Genomic DNA, 21894 nt, shown 5'->3' with positions numbered 1-21894 from the left:
TCTATTTAAAATGAGCAAGATAGTTAGCTATATAGGTGGATATAGTGGTGTATACTGGGTTCAGAGCACGCAGACAGCACGCACAATCTCCTACCGCTGACTGCAAGCTCTATTTAAAACGAGCAAGATAGTTAGCTATATAGGTGGATATAGCGGTGTATACTGCGTTCAGAGCATGCAGACAGCACGCACAATCTCCTACCGCTGACTGCAAGCTCTATTTAAAACGAGCAAGATAGTTAGCTATATAGGTGGATATAGCGGTGTATACTGCGTTCAGAGCACGCAGACAGCACGCACAATCTCCTACCGCTGACTGAAAGCTCTATTTAAAACGAGCAAGATAGTTAGCTATATAGGTGGATATAGCGGTGTATACTGCGTTCAGAGCACGCAGACAGCACACACAATTTCCTAACACTGACTGAAAGCTCTATTTAAAACGAGCAAGATAGTTAGCTATATAGGGGGATATAGCGGTGTATACTGGGTTCAGAGCACGCAGACAGCACGCACAATCTCCTAACACTGACTGCAAGCTCTATTATAAAAGATAGATATATCGCTAGCTATGTAGGTGAATATAGCGGTGTATACTGCGGTCAGGGCACGCAGACAACAATCACTACAGAAGAGCAAGAACGAAAAATAGGCCGTTAACGATCGGTGTATACTGTGTTGAAGGTACACAGAACACCCACTAACTGCTACAGACGCCAACACACTACGCTGGCGGCCTTATATAGTGTGGGGCGTGTACTACACAGCCTGAGCTATGATTGGCCACAGGCATCCAATCATGGCTCTCCTCGCTGCCGGCGCTGTGATTGGCCAAGCATGCTGGGTCACAGTGCATGGTTGGCCAATCATGAGCCAGCAATTCACTGCGCCATCGCAGTGCATTGTGGGCCGTGAGCGCCACACGAATTTGGCGCGAACGGCCCATAACGTTCAGAATTCGCCGAACGGGCGAACAGCCGATGTTCGAGCCGAACGTATGTTCGACTCGAACACGAAGCTCATCCCTAATTGTGACAAATTGTTGAGGACTGTTAGATCTGGGGCCCTATAAGACAGCTTTAAGGAATGAACTTAGGGTTAGGGATTAGGTAAAAACTAGGTTAGTGTTTGTGCTTTTGATTTGGTTGCTTTTATTCTCTGTACCTGTTGTGACAACTTGGGGAATTTATAGCTCATTGGTAGTACCACACAGTGAGTTTAGTCCATGTCAGAATTACGTTTTAGAACTTTTTCTGACCACTTTTATTTAAAACAAACAGTTCACACTTGAATAGTTAGTTGTGGGGTTTTCTCCATCAATGCAACAAAACATAGAGTTCAACCGTGTGGCTCTCTTCACAGCCTCACTGCTCAGGCCTCATGCCTTGGTCCTCCAGACCATCAAACACGCAGTCCCAGTGCTTGTGCACAAACCACTGTACCTTTGTCAGCTTGACTGTTTCTCCTGCAGCTCCCAGCTTCTACATTGTTACAGCCTGGGCCTTTGTCTGTCCTGACCTGGACAGTACATTGCACCTGTCACAGCTCCCTTCACACACTGACCCCCTCAGGAGGGTGGAGCCTTTAACCTCTAGCTGTGGCTCTTAGCATAATGAATGTGGTGAAAATTCAATTTGCAAAGAATATCCAATCATATACAATAAAAAGCAAAAAACATTTGTTCTTGCACATGATTGGATGATGGAAGTCAGCAGTGTCACCTCATTCACTGACCTAAGGGTAAATTCCCTTGCAAAGTGAATAGCCTAAAGTAGTTGTGAGTTAAGGGAGGGGTTTATATCTTGAAGATTCTTAGTAGATGATTTACTTTACACACAATAAAAAACAGCACTTTAAACCTTAAAGCGGGAGTCCGCCGGGACTCCGCGTTTTTTTTTTTTTTTTAAGTCAGCAGCTACAAATACTGCAGCTGCTGACTTTTAAAATAGTGACACCTGTCCAGCGCGCCCGCGATGTCGGCACCCGAAGCCGATCTCTAGATCGTCACTCGAGTGCTGCCGCCACCATCTTGGGTATGGGAATCAGGAAATGGAGCCTTTCGGCTTCATTTCCCGGTTCCCTACTGCGCATGCGCGAGCCGCGCTGCGCAATGAGGACGGTCCCCGCTGCCTCTGGGATCTGTGTGTTTCCCAGCAGGCAGCGGGGCACTTGCGGAAGGGGGCGGGCACTTGCGGAAAGGGGCGTAATCTACGCCCCTTTCCGCAGAGAGCTATCCCGGAAGTGGGTGCAGTTACCTGGATTATCCAGGTAACTGCACCCCCCTCCCCCCTGAAAGGTGCCAATTGTGGCGCCGGAGGGGGGGAGGATTCCGATAAGCGGAAGGTCCATTTTAGGGTGGACCTCCGCTTTAAGAGAACAGCACAGAAAAACAAACAGGAAGCTAGCATGTAATAATGCATGATGGGGGAAATAAATGATCAAGTAAGCACACATGTGCCATCTAGAGAAAATTAACCATATAGTCCAGGGGCGCCCCCCTCCCCCAGGCAGTCACAAATAAATGAATAAATAAAAAAGGTCCTTTAAGTGCACTGTGTTCAGGTGTCGGACGTCTATGCAATCACGTGATTGTAGATGAGACGCTTCATTTGCATGGTTTTGACCTACCTTGTGGCGCAATGAATTGCACCAGAATACTTCTGCCCTGTAGTATTACTGCGGGTGCTTTGTTTTTGATTGCCACCATCCTAGGACATGGGCAGTTCTTTCCCTCCAAGTTGCGACGCCACTTCCAGTTTCCCTGTGCCAGTCATAAACCGGAAGTGACATCGGCAGCTCTGTGGAACGCACGGCCCTCCCTCCTTTTTACACTGACCCCTCATCCCAGCCTGGAGCACGGGCAGCTATGGTTGGCAGGCTAGCCTTGCAGGATGTCCCTGAGCCGCTGGACATGAAGAAGAAGGGGGACAGGGTGCTGGACAGTCCAGACTCAGGACTCCCCCCAATTCCTTGTCCCAGCAACTGACTCCTCAGCCCAGCAACAGCAGACAAGTCCTCTGATCAGGAGGGGTCCGTGCAGACAGTTCGGGTGGTGAGTACAGTCCTGTCTATGTACTACAGGCCACTGGGCTGTCACATAACAGCCTGTATAGATATAACCTCATGGACTCTAGGGGGCACAAGGTGTACAAGGGCACACTGTGTTCCATCAATGTGATGTTCATTGATGATGTGATCATTGATGATCAATAACGGGATGATGATGATGATCAGTGATGCAATGTGATGATAATCAATGATGTGAACTGTGATGATCAGTATGCTGTGATTCTGGGCTGTATACTCTGCTGTGATTCTGGGCTGTATACTCTGCTGTGAGTCTGGGCTGTACACTCTGCTGTGAGTCTGGGCTGTATACTCTGCTGTGAGTCTGGGCTGTATACTCTGCTGTGAGTCTGGGCTGTGTACTCTGCTGTGAGTCTGGGCTGTGTACTCTGCTGTGAGTCTGGGCTGTGTACTCTGCTGTGAGTCTGGGCTGTGTACTCTGCTGTGAGTCTGGGCTGTATACTCAGATGTGAGTCTGGGCTGTATATCTGCGGTGAGTCTCGGCTGTATACTCTGCTGTTTTTCTGGGTTGTATACTCTGCTGTGAGTCTGGGCTGTGTACTCTGCTGTTGGTAATCTGGGCTGTATACTCTTCTGTGAGTCTGAGCTGTGTACTCTGCTATTATTCTGGGCTGTATACTCTGCTGTGAGTCTGGGCTGTATACTCTGCCTTGAGTCGGGACTGTATACTCTGCTGTGATTCTGGGGCTGTATACTCTGCTGTGATTATTTGTCTGTATACTGTCCTGTGATTTTGGGGCTGTATACTCTGTCCTGTGGTGCTGGGGCTGTGTACTCTGTCCTGTGATGCTGGGGCTGTATACTCCTGACACTATGGGTGCAAGCAAGTTGAATACAGGGGACGGAGTGGGTGGATGGGTAAGGGATGGGGATTATAAGTGGGAGGGGTCAAAAAGGAGGGGCGGGCCTGACGCCCCCCAAATCTTAAAATGTCACCAGCCACCACTGGTGGTTGCCCACTACTACTCCTTTATATTGATTTTTGAAATATACAAATGCAGCAATTTAAAAAAAGAAAAATTTTTTTAAGATAAATAGTGCATTTTTTTATACAACTATATAGATTTGACCAAAATGAGGAACAAATGAGGAGGAAAGAGGGAGTCAGGGACTTTGTTTCAAATCAGGGACAGTCCCTCCAAATCAGGGTCAGTTGGGAGCTATGTATATCTGTCTTCCACCCTATCATGTATGGAGGTTCATGGAACAGGCAGTGAAGATAGAATGCATAGTGGAACTTGTTTCTTTGCCCCCATGGGAGCTATGACTGTCAAGTATTGTTAAAGGGGAGTTGTTCTTTTTTATAGCTTTCAAACCCATCAGCATGTATGGGATATGCTGGCAACGTAAAAGGTTTAGGTCTGGTAGTCTGTGCATGCTTTGAATATATTCCAAGAAATGAATACCTTTACGGAATACAAAGTTCCCGCTACAATTTAAAATGTTGTTTAGCCAGCAGGTCAAGTTCTCTTTGTCCAGATCTGGAGGGAATTCTGAGTTGCTTAAGGCAGGAGATAAGAGCTTAGGAATTGATTGCAGGGGGTTTTGTTTCTATAACGAGTCCCAGAAAAAAAGAAATAGTTTTAAGGTGTAGTACACTGGCGTATGGTCTATTAGGTGGACCAATAAAAAGAAATATAGAGGGATATAGGCCAGTTTCTATTTAATCTATAACACTGTGTATACTTTAATGAAAAAGAGGGGATTGTAAGAGGGACTACGATTGAGCAGGTGTTGGCGCCAAACTGTACAAGTCCCCGCCATGCTTCTTCTCAGATAGGACAACCACCTACATGTTGTTCAGTTAAACTCTTCGCAATATTGTGTTATACTGCTGGTTTGAGACCTTAATATTTGAGAATATACTAATGTTCACACACAAATGCATTTTCTGCACTTTACTATAAATATTGTGACATTACACATTGACATATTAGCAGAATCTTCGCCGTGGTATGCCACATGCAAGATTATACATTCTGCAGCAGTACATATCTTTTAAGCCATCTTCCTTCTATTCCTCCATTCCTTTCCTTGGGAGCACCACAGAGTTGGGATTATTTCCCCATGTATACCAAGTCCCCAGCAATTAGCTTCCATAACCAAGTTACAGGACCCAGAGCTAAGGGCCAGGGTGGATCAAGGTCTCTTTCCAATGTCTCAACCATAGCTTTGCTCAGGTGGACACTCTCCCAGATGGCATACTTATTCCCCAACATCACCATTACTCACATCAGAGGGCACTGTCCAGGGCTCCATGGCCTTAAGCATCCCAATGCAGGACCTGCAGAAAAAGTTCAAGGGAGACAAGGCGACTGCAGCTATTCCTCCCATGCTCTGTGACACCTTGCCTGGGACTTCCGCCCTGCAATGGGCCCTTTAGATCAGTACTGCAGGAAACTAGATCTTGACAGCTCTGATAGGTTTAGCTCCATCTACTCTGAGCTCAACCCACCACTGGCATTTATGTAGAAACAAACTCCAACCACATTCACTAAAGGAGGGATTTCTCAAATAAGGAAAGCCAACACGTAATTACGACTTTTCCTTAATCTCCATAATGGTAACAGGGCCATCTAGTGGCAGGCAAGTTAACTGCAGCTTCCAACAACATTAACACAATTTTACTACATAGTAATAATAATTAGGTTGATTACACCCAGATTTCCAGACTGTTTAGTTATGTAAACAATCCTTGTTTTTATTCGTATTCTTGTTCTTTAAACAAGGTTTAGTAGCTGTCTGTCTTTTGAAGGAGTTTAAGCCCTTAATGGGACTGAAATATATTTATTGGGAAAGTTTTTAAAAAATGCACTGATTTTGGGAGCTCTTGACTGAAATAAATGGCTCTAGCGGCGTAAGGCTTATGTAATGCAGATAACTAATTGTTTCTCTAGCTTCCCAAACTATATATACATAAATTTCATTCAAACTTAATTCCAAAAGATTAAAAATACCTTCATGTATCACTGTTGGGCTCCTGGGCTTCCTGGTCCCATAACAGTAGAATGGCTTACTATAGCTATAGTTAAACCCTTAGGCTTATTTTAGATGGGCACTAGTGTTCCTTATAAACAAAGAAAATGTGGCCCACAAAGCAAAAAATGTAAACGCATTTAAAGTAACACATTCATGTGTAAAAGTCCAAAACAGGTACTAAAAGTTCAGTGAATCCACAACAGATCTCCCTCCACCTCATTCAGCAGAGATAAGGATAGTAGGGGTCCCATCACCATCACCCAACACGACAGACCCTTACCATCAGTGCAACAATAATGCACAAATAGAAAAGCCACTTTGCTCCACTACTCCTCACAAGCAGTACACTGGAACCAGAAATCTCTCCAATCGTGAACAGGTATTAAGATTCCCATGCAGTTCAGCAGTCATGTGGATAGAGAAAAATAACAACGTTCATTGTGCAGATATCTTAAAAAACTATGCCTAATTTATTAAGAAAAAAACAATTCCACTCACATTTAAGTGGATTAAAATAGGCAAAACAACTGAAGCATCCAGCGCTTCAGTGATAGTCGCTGTAGTGCAGTCTGTCCAGGTCCACATTAAGCCAGGCTCTGCCCGAAGTGTTCCTTCAACTGACAATTTGTCAAAGTCGTCAGTGGCAGGATCACTAAGTGGTCCTGTTTGTCCTTAAGAAATTGTTCTCTATGTAGCTGAGGCAGCAAGATGTCACATCCACCGCCAGTGATAGAGATTCAGCAGTATTTGGGCCAGTGACAAAGCAACAGCATACAGAATAAATACAGAGGTAGTAATTCCATAGGGATAGACACGCGGCCTCTTTATTAATCCTGCCTCTAGTGATTTGTTCCTAGTGTCTATCATCAGCCTGGGTTTAATAGGGTTACAACAGTGTTGTAACCCTATTAAACAAAAAGACCCTGTTACCTTAAAGGGGCTGTAAACCTTAGAGGTTTTTCCCCTTAATGTATTCTATGCAGTAAGGGGAAAAACCTCCTGTGATGCAGATGCCCCCCAAAGCTTACATTTTACTTACCTGAACCTAGGGTTGCCACCTCATCTCTTTAAAACCGAACACATATCAATTACACAGGCTCTATGGCCGATTACAGTAGTAATTAAACTCACTTGGTGCCTTATCTGCATTAAATTTGCCTCAGAACCTGTGTTAAAAGGGATGAGGTGGCAACCCTACCTGAACCTGGTCTTTCCAGCGACAAGGACGAGCACACCAGCTCCAGCTGGTGTCTTGGGTCCTGATTGGATAGATTGATAGCAGCTCAGCCATTGCTGTCATTTAAATCCAATGATGCAGGAGCCGGGGGCGGAGTCAAGTCCTGCTGTCTGTGTCAGTAGACACAGCAGCAGGACACGGGAGCACAGCCACGCAAGTGCCCCAAGGGAAAGCGGAGAGTGCCAATGGGGCACTCAAAAAGAGGGACCCTAGAGGAGGAGGATCAGGGCCACTCTGTGTGAAACCAACTGCACAGAGGAGGTAAGTATGACATGTTTTAAAAAACAAAACAAAAAATGAACCTTTAGTTATCTTTTAAAGCAGTGGTCATCAACCCTGTCCTCAGGGCCTACTAACAGGCCAGGTTTTCAAGATAACTGAAATACATCACAGGTGATATCGTGTGCTGCTCAGTGATTGCAGTATTCTAGTCTGCATCTTCCCCAAGGTAATACTTAAAACCTGTCCGTTTGTGGGCCCTGAGGACAGGGTTGATGACCACAGCTTTAAAGCATGGTACATAGCATTGTGCTTCTGAAGTGTTATCTCTCCCATTCTGTGCCAAAATACCTGGTTGATCCTTCCTGTGCCTCCCTGTGTGTGCTGACCATGGTAATCATGGCTGCTGATTCATAATATCTTGGTCATTTTACATGCCTCGGACATCCCGCTGAGTCTCTCCCCCCTCCCTCCCTGCCTGTCATTTCCTAGTTAGTGAGAGCTGATCTCCTCCTTGCCCCTCCTCTCTCCTCCTGCTGCTATTTCATGCAATATATAAAACAAAACTTGTATTCCCTTTGGTTTATAAAGATACAATCTACAATGTTTTGAAAACAGTAAAGCTAAATACCTTTTCTCACAACACCACTGTGCAGTCACGTGATCCCCCCTCTGCTGGCTGACTGATGTCAGGGGGGAATCTCAGCTCCTCCCACTGCTCTCCTTAGATTGGGGGAGGAGAGTGGAGGGGGGGGTTACATGACCTCACAGCGGCGGTGTGAGAAAAGGTATTTAGAATTGTAATTTTCGAAAAAACACATACACTGTAGTTTATAGCTTTATAAACCAGAGGCCTGCCCCCCCAGCCTGACCACTAACACTCCCCAGGGCTTGCCCACGGGCTATCCTACCGAATCCGCACACTGGCCACCTCATATGCCCCCAGTCAATACTGTATATATGTCAGCCTCCCCCACACCTGTATATATGCCAGCTCCTCCCACACACACACACCTGTATATATGCCAGCGCCCCCCCCCCCCCCACACACACACACATCTGTATAAATTTCAGTCCCCCCATACACACACCTGTGTATATGTATGCCCCCCCAAACACCTGTATGTATGTCAGACCCCTCCCCAAACACTCCTGTATATATGTCACCCTCCCCACACACCTGTATATATTTCAGCCCACCCATCACCTGTGTATATGCCAGCCCCCCCACACACCTGTATATATGTCAGCCCCCCCACGCACACACAACTGTATATATGTAAGCCCCCCACCCACACACACACACCTCTATATATGAAAGCCCCCCCACACCTGTATATATGTCAGCCCCCCATACACACATACACACACCTGTATATATGAAAGCCCCCACACACACACACCTGTATATATGTCAGCCCCCCAAATACCTGTATATATGTCAGCCCCCACCCACACACACACTCACACACCTGTATATATGTCTGCCCCCCCAAACACCTGTATGTATGTCAGCCCCCCCCCCCCCACACACACACAACTGTATATATGTCAACACCCACCCACACATACACTCACACGCCTGTATATATGAAAGCCCCCCCAACCACACACCTGTATATATGGCAGCCCAACATATACACAAATCTATAAACACACAAGGCTCTGCCCCCACTCTGTACACAAACAGCCTCCCCTCCCTTATCTTCACAGCCCCTGCTTGAAAAGAAGATCTGGTCTTCTTTTCAAGTAGGTCCCAGACCGTTTTTACAAAGCTGACATGTTGCTGACATGGAGAAGCACAGTACATGAGGGGTGCACATGCACATAGTCAGAGGTGGCAGTAAAGAGCTCCATGTCTGAGCTCAATGCCACAGATGGTAGAATCAGGTGAGATTGTTTCTGTAATGCACAGCAAGGCTCCCCTTTACCCATCCTGCCATCTTCTGGCTGGGCGGGCCCCAGGGCCACTTACAATTGTAATGGCTGTACCCCCCTGATGGCGACCCTAATCACCTGGTTCTGCAAATGCTAGTTGTCTGGATGTTATGCTGATCCGTCAAGTCAATGACCCAGATCAAGCATGCAGATGGGGTGATCTGACTTTCCTCTGTCTTCCTGATCTGCACACTTGTACATTTGCACGGGTGACTAGTGCTGGTACAAATGACAGCAGCAAGAATCTGCAGCTGTTTCAGCCACCACTAATAATCTCTGGCTAAGTGGACAGGTATGGATAGCTGTGACTGCTACTGATCTGTCAGTGAAGTGTATAGGACTCAGCAGCCACAGCTAACCCCTTAAATAGCTGCAGCAATCAGCAGATCCCTACCGCTGTCATTCGCTCCGGCACTAGTTGCCCCATGCCAATGTGGTCTTAAAGCCATTTGGGGTCACCATAGTAGCCTGGCAACTAAAATTTTACAGGGATGCAAACTATAGAACCCCACATGCTTCTCTTAGAAAATAATCAAATGATTGAACTTGATTGTATAAAGCTCAGATTAAAGGTAGATTGACTGGATTTTCTGACTTTGTGGCAATGTTTCAATAGCTTTAGCAGTTAATGGATTGATTTTACTTCTGGCCTGGAGCGGCTCTATGTGCAGTAGGCAGCCAAGCTATGGCTCTGTACAGCATTATCTGCCAGGACACTTAGCAAAATCAACAGCAATTTCAGTTAATATGTTGGATTCCTATCTGAAGGCTTATTTATTATTTACAAAATCAATGGGATATACAGTAATCCATGACAATTTAAGATTTTGATTTTAGCATTTATTAAAAGCTTACAACAGTCAAAAAGATGAAATATTATTTTTTTATTGGCAGGTATGGGTTACTGACCTCATGAAAAAATAAATAAATAGCACAAGGTTATTTTTTAATGCTTATTATACAATATATAGAACATACAAACACACATATGTTCATCTTTACAAATGAGTCCCTAATAAACTGCGTTTGTCAACGTTGCATCTGCTCACCTTGCTATGGTCTCAGCAGGGTTCTATTCTTCTGGTTCTATCTAGCAGCCGCTTGTTGCTCTGAATTGGGATATAAACAGATAAATAAGAAATGCATCCTGTACATCACTGGGAGCATGTCTAGGAATAAATGATATTTTCCTCAGGCACTACTAACTGTAGAGGCTTCCATGGTTTACAATGTATTATTTATCAGAATGTCACTAACACAGCATGACCCACATCACTTGTAATGTAATGTGTATCTCTGTGAAGATTATTACACACACACACACCACATGGAAAAAAATTTCATGGCGAAATGTGGTTAAGGCAGCATGAAATATTTCCTTTCCTTTCCTGTGCTGTTTAATAAGCACTGTATATCTAAAGCCACTTTGTTTTGTTTTGGGTAGAATAGAGAGGAGTTAGAATCCCGGTTTTTCTTGATGTAGTTGAACCAGGATGAGTGCTACAGGGATATTCTTGGAATCCAAAAAAGTGTTGTATTTAATCCGCAAAGACAAAAGGGAGCCAACATGTTTCGTGGTGAAAAATCCCCCTTCATCAGGGCTTAAAATGGAACTTAACCCCTTCATGCCTAAAGCCTCATACACATGATCAGATTTTCCGCAGACAAAACCTCTGACTTTTGTCCGAAGGTGTGTGCCTGGATTTTGTCTTGCATACAAACGGCAAGGAATTGTTGGCCAACAATCACAAACGTAGTGACGTACTATGTAGTTTTTAAGCTCTTTAGCACCACCTTTTGGTGTTGATTCGCGATTTTCATTTCACGCTTTCATTTAGCTCTTTTCAGTTCACGCTTTTCATTTCATGCTTTTCAGTTCATTTCTGAACAGCCCTTCGTCAACCAGACATGTTGCGGAATCGGAGGAGATAACGTGTTATTTATTATTGGCCTTGGAGTTATTACTTTGACCCAAGTCCAGTCCGGGAACAGGAGGAGGAGGATTTCTTGGACCAAAAATTGGTTGCTTTATTAATCGCGACCAATTATGTCATATGCCTTTGCTGCGGGAGCTTCAGGAGAATAATCCCCCCCCCCCATATTAAGAAGCAGGACACATGCATGAGTCTTTTATATTATTTTTTGTTGAATAATAATGATTTGATCTGGTATATTTTCTATATTTTTGGATGCACAGAATGGACTTTTTGGTTAATGTCTATTGGCAGATGGCATGTCAAATTTTATTTGTTTTCTTTTTTTAATGCACAATAAAAGAATTGTGGAGAATAATACTTGGCTATGTGTTTTACTTCAAATGACAGTTTGGGAGTAGGCAGTTACATTTAAAAAATACAATGTAAAATTGACAAGGAACATCAGCATTGTTGTATCTTTGATCTTCACAACCATGGGATAATGGCGTTGTGGTAACTTGCCCAAAAAAAAAATCATAATATTATTCTCGATATCACTAGAAAATAAAAGCCTTTTAACCCCCCTGGCGGTATTCCCGAGCCTGGCTTGGGATGGAGATTCTGTACCAAAAGCGGTAACTCCGAGCCAGACTCGGGATCGCATCGCTGAATCCAGGGAGAGCTTTACTTACCTTGTCCCCTGGGTCCAGCGATGTCCCCCCTCTGTACCAGCGAACCGTGTCTCACTCCATTCATCACATCGCCGGGCTCTGTTCCCTGCGAGCATTGCGAAGCACGGGGACGGAGAACGGCGCCAAATTCTAAAAGTTAAACACACACATTACATACAGTATAATGTAATCTTACAGATTACATTGCTGTATGTAATTATTTCACATCCCCTTTGTCCCTAGTGTTCTGTCCAGTGCTCTGCATGCAGTTTTATAATATAAAAACTGTTATTTATGCCTGGAACCTGGAGATTGTCCATAGCAACCAAAACTGTCCCTTTACATCAAAAATGATTTTAGACCACCTAGAAAACAGCGATAATAAATTATAATCACTCGCAGAATTAAGAGATAGCAATTTTTGGGGAGATCCGTCATCAAATACTGAAAAGTAGTGACAGTGACAATTCTGCAACTGAGCAAATTTAGTAAAAATTCTGGCATCCGAGACCTGCAGACTGGCAAAGAATCAGCCCGGGTGAGTACAGCGCTGGATCCCTGGACAGGTAACTGCTTTTTTTTTTTCAAAAGTCTGCAGCTACAGTATTTGTAGCTGCTGACTTTAAATTTTTGTTTTAAAGCTGTTGTATACAATTTTTTTCACTTTTACTTACAGGTAAGCCTATAATAAGGCTTGCCTGTAGGTAAAAAAAAATAGGAGATATTCCCCTGGCAATGAGCTGCTGATTGCAGCGGCGCATGCGCACAGGTATTTCTCGGCTGCACGCCCGGCAGATGCCGGACCCTGCCGGAAAGAAATCTCCTGCGCGCGTGTGCGGGAGTGACGATATCGCCACTCCGGCCACTCACAGCGCTGGAGCCGCGATATCCGGAACACATGCCGAGGGAACATGTCAGCTCCCTCGACGTGTATTGGGCGAGATGTCGGGGCCTCGTTCTAAGGTAAGTATTTCTTAATGAGCTAGTATGCACTGCATACTAGCTCATTATGCCTTTTCCCTTGCAGGTATGAAAAAAAAAAAATTCTGTGGGTTTACTCCCGCTTTAAGAAAGAAGATCTGCTTTAAGCATGTCGGAATGTTTATAGGATCAGAGCAAAGACCAGAATAGTGACCAGTAAGTAAAAACCTGTCAGCAGCTTCATTCTGACTAGTGCTGAAGCCCAGATAGAGGGGGATTATTTGGGTTGACATCTGAACAGTTAAGGAAGGGAAATCTTCCAATGGGAACACTAGCTCTAGTGACCCGGGTGACACCCCAGGATTCCCTCATTTTGGAGGGATTTCCTCTCACTTCCTGCTTTGGCTATTGAATGGGAAGTGAAAGGAAATCTCCCCAATGGGATACATATGGCATAAAAAAACTGATGGGATTATAACCTTCCAAAAAATGAAAAAAAAAGTTTTGTCTTTAGTTACACTTTAATGTTTAAAAAAATATCATTACTGCATATAAAAAGTATACATTTTATTCTATTATTTGTGCCATTTAAAATAATGCTAAAATTATGATTCTGGTACAAGCATTGCACACGTATCTACAAATAAAATAAAATGTTTCAATTTTAAGCTTTTAAAATGCAACAGTGAAAAAAATAACAAACAAAATGAAAGACATTTAAATAATAGTGGTTAGAACAATAGAAATGAAAAATTCAGGAAAATAATAGCTAAGCTAGAAATTGAAGGAGTTAATTAGGCCTAAGCTCAATAAGGAGGTTAAATAGGAACACATTTTATACAAAAAAAAAATCCTCTGTGTGTCTCTATATCTCCGAACAGTGTTGCTAAACACTGCATTAGATGGTCTGTTTTTTTTGTTATAGCAGCAGCAGCAATTCCATCTTCTGTATTTACATTGCAATTCCCAACTGTCATTTTTGACAGTTAAAGTGTTACTAAACCCACAACAGGAAAATCAGTCTGTATATGCAATAAAACATGCTTGTTATACTAACTGGGGGTTAATCCTCTGCATTGTGTAAAAATGCTATTTGATTCTGTCTTCTCTGATCCTCCCCTTTTTTCTATTGTCCCCAATCCATCTCCTGATAGTACAGAGCCTGTGGAGTCACTCTACACATGCTCAGCTTGGTGTGTATTGCTCGGTTTGGTGTGTTTAGCTAGAGAGTTTGGTGTGTCAGGGGTCCTGCAGCCTCATCGGACAGTCAGAGTATAATGACAATTCCTCCTCCAAGCTTTAACCAGACACTGATAGAAGTCACAAGACTGCTATATACTGCTGATAAAAGGTATTTAGCAGTTTATATTGATTAAAATAATTGCATTTTCATGTGTTGTGTTCTGTGGGAGACTACACAAAGTGAATGCAGTGTCTTGGGTTTAGTAACCACCTCCCACCTGCTGTATTGTAATATGATGAGCACAAGGTGGGTTTCTCATTCTAGGATGAGGTCATATGACATTGTTCTACTCTCCCAGCACGGACATGGCACATCACTGATCTCAGTAAAGAGCCGATGACCAGTCAAAGCTGATCACATGTAAACAAGATGAGATGAGATGCCAGTTATCAGCATTCCTCTCCTCACACTAACAGCATGTGAGGAAAGGAGAGCCAATCAGCATATCCTCACAGGGGAGATTTGCACAGATATTCAGGGTACTGATCATCAGTTCTCTGATTATCAGTGTGGCCCCAACAGTGCCCAGCAGTGTTGCCAATCAGTGTCTATCAGTGATGCCAATCTGTGCTGCTTTTCAGTGCCCATCAGTGCCACACATCAGTACCCATCAGTGCAGCCCAGTGCCCATCAGTGCTGCAAATTAGTGCTTATCAGTGCCGCCTATCCATGCCACCTATCAGTGCCCATAAGTGCTGCCTATCAGTGCCATCTATCAGTGCCGCATATCAGTGCTACATATTAGAGCCTCCTCATCAGTGCCACCTCATCAGTGAAACTTCATCAGTGCCCAGCAATACAGCCTGTCGGTGACCATCAGTGCAGCCTCTTCAGCGAACATTAGTAAAGGAGAAAAATTACTTAATTACAAAATTTTCCAACAGAAACTAAGAACATTTTTCAGTAATTTTGCTTTTTTTTGGCAAAAAATTTAAAAGCCAGTGGTGATTAAATGCCACCAAAAGAAACTTTATCTGTCTCAAAAAAATGATTAAAATGTTATTTTGGTAAAGCGTTGCATAACTGCACAATTTTCATTCAAATTGCGAGAGCGCTAAAAGCTGAAAATTGGCCTGGGCAGGAAGAGGGTAAAAGTGCCCAGTAGGCAAGTAGTTAAAATGATTGCAAAGTCTCCTTTTTTTCTATTAAAATAACAAACAAGTTATACTGACCCGATCTGTGCAGTTGGCTTTGCAAGGGGCAGCCCAGATCCTCCTCTTCTCGGGTCCCTGGCTGGAGCTCCTGGCCCCATCCGCCTGTTGAGTGCCCCCACAGCAGCCAGCTTGCTATGGGGACAACTGAGCCCAGCTGTAGCTCTGTGTATCCAATCAGACACAGAGCTCCGTTTTGACCCCATCCCCTCTCTCTCCTGAATAGCCAACTGAGCTTGATTGAAGGTAGCAGGAGCTAATGGCACCACTGTTGGGTCTCAGCCAATCAGAAGGGAGAGTCCTAGATGGCCGAGGAACTTGTGGACATCGCTGGATAGAGATGGGCTCAGATAAGTATTATAGAGGCTGCTGCACACAGAAGGCTTTTAATCTTAATGCATAGAATGCATTAAGATAAAAAAAACTTCTGACTTTACAACCCCTTTAAGGAACTTCTGGTTTAAAGTACTCTGCCATTTGTAGTGTCCAGTGTTCCAGCTATCCTGCTGTCCAGTGTTCAAACTGTCCTACCCAGTGTACTGCTGTTGAAGACATTTAGGAGAGACTCAAATACAAACACTGGCTCTCTGTGGTGGGTGCTACAAAAGTTTTGGAATTGGATACATTAGGGATTTGCAGCCGTTGCAAAGATCTTAGATGCAATTCATTTACAAGGGCAAGTGTCATGGATTTACTAAAGACAAATAGACTGTGTACTTTGCAAGTGCAATTGCTCTAGAGCTTATTAACTAAGGGGAAACTCTGCTGACTTACATCATCGAATCATGTGCAGGCAAAATAGATAGAGGTTGTACAATGGATAAATAAAAGCTGATAATTTTAGCCCCCGCTAGTGTTAAGTATTTTGTCTCATCCATATAAACTGATACATTCTGCTGGAGAGCTTGTGCTTTTGAATAAAATCAGACTTGCTGGCTTGATCACCAGATGAAAATAGAAGAAAGAAAGCCTACAAACAAAATGAATGCATCCATCCCATGTAAGAATTGACAACCTGCAATATAATAAATGTTTTCTTTTGGTTCAGTATAAGTGAAGTACAAGCATTCATTTCCTGATCTCTAATCAGTGGCTGATGTTTGTGCTGGCTGTTTTTCTCTAGTATGTATTTGTCATGCAGACGAAATTGCACTAACCTCGAGCTGAAATGCGCTTTCTTTCTTTTCTCATATAATATTGTAAGTATTGATTATATGAAGCCATGAGAGCAAGGAAGATTCAGCTCCCAGATTAGCAGATAAACTGTGCCTTCTAGCTGAAAAGGAAATGCAAGTAAACATGTTGATACTAATATGTAGTTTTAGCTTTTATATATTTGATTTAAGGTGATTCTAAAGGTATACATACACACATAAACACATATTTTCTTGCTTTGTGCAATGATTTTGGCTCCACCTTCCTTCTGAGTGCTGTTATAATAAGCCACTTGCTAAGGGGGCACTAGTGAAGACTCGATTCCGGGCTTCATTGTGTGCATCTATTGACACACATAGTGCTTCTCAGCCCCGCCCCCTGCTCTATCCTCACAGGGTTTGATTGACAGAAGCAGAAGCCAATGGCTCCCACTGCTGCTGAGCCTCCTGTGAGAGGCTATGGCAAATTGCATTTGAAAGTGATAATTTGACAGCTTATCCCCCCTTTATTTTACCGTCTCTGGGCATAGATGAAAACAGACTGAAACAATTAGATCTGTGGGTACAATTTAACATATTTGTGGTGTGATTAATATAAGGCCAGTGAGTTGCTGACAGCGGTCAGAGTAAGGTTAATTATTGAATGTCATGGCTCATGAGGTCAGAATGTGCCTATCTGTAGAATTCTGGAGTTTGACTTGCTTGGTTGGTGTGAAATTAATTTGGTGTTCATAGATGGATCATGTGCCGATAGGTATTGTCAATGCATGCTGAACATCTCATGGATGTAAATGAGACACTAGAAAAGCGATGGATAATACTAATGTTCCCAAGCTGGACGAATATCAGTAATATGTATCGATAGGCAGGCTATTCAGTTACTCTATGCAAAGAACATTAATTATGAACAAAGAGCAGTAAACAACTGTAACCAGACAGATTATCCACTTTGTATTTTGTACTTTGTCATTGCATTGGTTTAATTAATAGGTCTGATGGTGGGAAAAATGAAAACATAATTCAAATTGTCTTCATGGAAAAAAAGTTAATTTATTAGAAATTATTTAATTACAAATTACCGGTATCAACATTTTTAAACAGGTGTATATTACATTTTCTCAAATGAGAATACAGTTACTTAATTGAGATATATATATATATATATATATATATATATATATATATATATATATATATATATATATATATATACATATATATATATTGTATATTTTTTACCGAAAATATTTCAGTATCTTGATCACCATTTACTGAGAAAGACTGTAAAATCCATGTGTAGTTAAAAACTGGGTTGTAATTAGAGTCTTTGTATTGAATGCAGTCCATGCATATAAAACAGTCACCTTACACATACTATTAATTCTATGAGTATAAAAGATCCCTTTTTCTAAAGGTTTTTGTGTTCTGAGTGCTGAATGAGAAGGGAACCTTGCTGTACTGTATATTGAAGTTTTAATAGTCCAACATCTTCATAATGCCTTAACATTGTTTTGTTGTTTGATACATTATCTTGGCCCTACCCTTCATAAATAATATTCTTCCACCCAGTTTTTATATTTTGAAATAACGTTTTCAGTAGTGGTTTAGAAAATAATTCATGGGCATTTTTGTTTCAGAATATATTCTACAACACCCTTCACAATTGATTAAATCTGGTTACTACTTCTTTTTCCAAATGCCTTGGTTCCCCGAACTCATGTATACTGTAAATGATTACAAGGTGAGCTGACCTAGACTGTTACATTACAGATGTCATTATCAAAGTTATCACACTTAAATCAGTCTAACAAAAAAAAAAAAATGTAAAAAAGAATCAGCATTCCATATCCATTTTACAGCTCACTTAAGTTATACGCAATGTGCTTTGGGCATGATGTGGCCATTATAACAACCCCTTTACATTACTTTTATTTTACAGTTTCATGGTGAATTGTTTGTGATCACACGGAAACATGGGGATTTTGTACTCACTGTAAAGTCCTTTTCTCAAAGTCCATTGAGGAACACAACTTTAAAATAAGCAACCTAGGTTTTAAGATTTTTACCCCAACCTGTATTCGGGTCCAAATCCAAAAGGTGACATTTGACCCATTTGACTTGAAGGCTCTCAAAACCTTCATTCGTCTTAAAAAATACTGGATAGAGTCTATTCAGTCATTTATTGGCTCCCCTGATGGAGGGAGGCAGTAACTGACCAAATACACGCAATCCTGAACTTCTGAGGACAAATAAAGGTGTTGAGAGCCTTCAAGTCTAGGATCGGTGGAATGCTAACTTTTGACTTTGGAACTGTTAACAGGTTAAAGTAAAAAACTTGAAGCCTAAATTGCTTACTCTTTAGAAGTGTTCCTCAATGAATGATAGAGAAATGGAAGATTTGCTCATGTCTCATTATTTCTGCCTTTGGAAAGCTGTCTTGCTGAAAAGTGAAAGGGGGTTGTAACTTTTGGAGATCCTTCCTTAATCTGTGTCCCTGTGCCTAAACTTCCAAATTACTTTCAGTGCTTGACATTTAGCTCTAGGGTATGTAAAATTTTCTAATAAAGCAGTTCTTCATCTCATTTTTTATTAAGGATATGGTACCCTTACAAGGAAGAACCATAGGATTATAATACAACTGTGCAGTGATTTTAAATGTATACAGTATATACCAATAAAATCCCGTTTCAAATTAGCATCCCATGGTTAGGATATTGATCAGATTGGTTTTCTCTGTTGTTTAAAGTATATACTATTCAAAACCTTTTTTTGGTTTTGAATAGAGTGGAGAAGGATTAGAATGCCTGACAGTTTTTTTTACTGATGTCTGTCTCCATTGGGGAGATTCGGCTTATTTGTTTTGTTTACCTTTATCACTAAAAGTGAAAGAAAACCCACAATTTTGGATGGTCACCAGAACAGGGATAGAGGGAAATCTTCCAGTGGAGACAGCTTTGACCCTAGTGGCAACTTGGGATCTCACTGTCAAGGGATCTCCTTTTACTTTGGAAAAAGAATACTGACTGAGGTTTTAACCCTCCCTTACTCTATCACAAATGGGATAAAAATGTTTTGCCTTGAGTTCTAATTCACGTGCCATCTTATGGCCTGATTATTCCACATGTAGCTATTAGAATCCTCTATATCTGGGTACCTTTATGGAAGTACTGATGATTTTGGTGCTTCAGCACAAAATGGGGCATATTGTTAGTCATCGGTATAGAAAAGGAGGTATTTCCTTCTAAAGTGTGCACATGGGGCTTTTTTGGGTTAAGGATAGGTTGTCCTAAAGTGGACCACCCTCTTTAAATGCTGAAAAATATAACCTCATGTAATTGCAGCTGCTTTCCAAATGTGTTTCGAATTTTTATTTTGTTTGTCTATTAAGCCTATTTAAAATGGAGAATCCTGATTTGAAACATATATATTTTATATATTTTCTGTCTGTACTCATAAACTCTGATTGCAACATTGTGTTAGGCAGTATGTAGACTGGGAGTGGAGTATTTGGCTAGGTGGACAATTGCTTATAATGAATTAACTAAATTTCTTTTAAGAAAGAAAGCACATTTTGAAAGTGTTCTGCTGGTGTCCTAATATTTCTTTAAAAAGCTCTTCTTAAGCCTGACAGTATTTTCCTAGAACACAGTTTTTAGAATTCAGCATTGAAGGTAAGTTGGTACTAAGAGCTTTGTTTATGCAGACAAAACAGATCTTTTATTCTATCATGAACATGAATCAATGTTTTGGATCCCGAATATATGTTTTATCAAGTTTAAAGTCCATGAGATTGATTTATTAAAGGCAAATATGCTGTTTACTTTGCAAGAGAAGTTGCACTTTGCATGAGAGTTTAGAGCTTAGTGAATGTGGTGAAATTTTAATTTGTAAAGAATATCCAATTGCATGCAAGGAAAATAAAACAAAAAGGCAATTTTCTTGTACGTGATTGGATAAGGGAAGTCTACAGAGCTTTAACTCATTTACTAAGCTCTGAGTTGTGAAGAAAATTCCCATGCAGGGTGCAAGGTCACTTGCAAAGTGAAAAGTCTATTTGCTTTTAGTAAATCAACCCCTATAAGTTTGCGGAAATTTCCCCATGGGGATAGAAATCGCAATAAAAGTCTGACAGAGGTTATAAGCATTATACACTGTATTCAGAAGTAGAAAAATGTTTTGCCTAGAGTTTAACCTAAATTTTGTTACGTTTTTATTTGAAGACAACCCAGTTTTGATTTTATCTAATTACTTTTTTCGATCAGGCCCTTTCTCTTTATATTATTTTTTGAGGACTAGCAACAATCAATGCAAAAGCTGGGTCCACTCTTTTGAGCCTATTAATGACTTGTTGGTTTTCTCTTTCACCTTTTCATACCTGGGTGTATGGTGTATTTTAAATTTATATAACGGACTAGACTTGGTAAAGGATCTATTTGGAATCCAAAACACAGCCCTATTTTCATGATTAATGCTGAAGTCTAGGTATGATCTTTATTGCATAGTTATATTAGTCCTACTTGGACCAATGTAAGTATGCATATCCCTTACCTGAGGGACTGCTGTGAGAGGTGACATCACTGTAGTAGTTGCAACTACTGCAGTGATCCTACATTCTTCCAGGTCCTGTGTCGTGCGGCTTTGCTTACGCATAGTGAGTACAGGTGGTTGCTTGCTTGGCACTGTGGCCATTCACAGAGTGTTTTGTATATTTTTTATAAATACAAGGCGTTCTCTGATTGGGGGAGCTGAAGATTATGATTTCTTCTTACCTCTCTACCCCACTCAGAGAACACCTTGTATTCATACCTAGACTTCAGCTTTAAACATGATGTTTGCTTTTTACGCTGCTTAGACTTTACCCTAAAGCTGGCCATACATGTAAAGATTTCTCTCATTCAGCCCAATGGTCTGAAGATTACCCCAGCCACAATAAACAGTGTGGATGGAGAAATCTCCTGCTTCTGGCTATTGTATTTTGACAGATGGGGTGCACTGTTTGGCTGCCTTTTTTTTTATGGGTACCTTTGATTTCCCAACTGAAGTTTGTTGAGCTAGAGGGTGTCAGCAGAGCCACCACGGCTTGAATTTTGTCTGATTCATAGAAATCGGCTGAAATTCGAGCCACGTATGGCTAGCCTTAGAAACAAAATAGATGAGCTGTTAAACTTAGATAAAATAAGTTCTAAGCTCCAGCTGACTGGTATGTTAACAGTTTATTTATTAGTCTTACCTTAGGGTTTGATGGGGCATCACTTATTGCCTAATGCATACCTTCCAACTTCTGAACCTCAGAATGAGGGACACTTCAGGGAGGCAGTGAGCTTTGGCACGCATAATGTTCTGTGGCAAACAGTGAGTGTGATCAAACTGTTAACAGT

General features: G+C 41.9%; 1 protein-coding gene across 1 annotated transcript in view; it reads left to right on the top strand.

Moving 5' to 3' along the window:
- The window catches only part of EPHX4 (epoxide hydrolase 4), a 105698-nt gene that overhangs the window by 62683 nt on the left and 21121 nt on the right, over positions 1 to 21894 (top strand). Inside the window, exon 5 of the mRNA XM_077452923.1 lies at positions 18154 to 18257. Coding sequence (XP_077309049.1) covers positions 18154 to 18257 — 104 coding nt within the window. The remainder of the gene's footprint in view (positions 1 to 18153; positions 18258 to 21894) is intronic.

The sequence above is a fragment of the Lithobates pipiens genome, unplaced genomic scaffold (assembly GCF_037356315.1).
Source record: "Lithobates pipiens isolate NorthernLeopardFrog02 unplaced genomic scaffold, aLitPip1_a1.2 Scaffold_23, whole genome shotgun sequence".
NCBI lineage: Eukaryota > Metazoa > Chordata > Amphibia > Anura > Ranidae > Lithobates > Lithobates pipiens.
The sequence above is the reverse complement of the archived record's forward strand: the minus strand, read 5'-3'. Positions and strand labels throughout refer to the sequence as shown.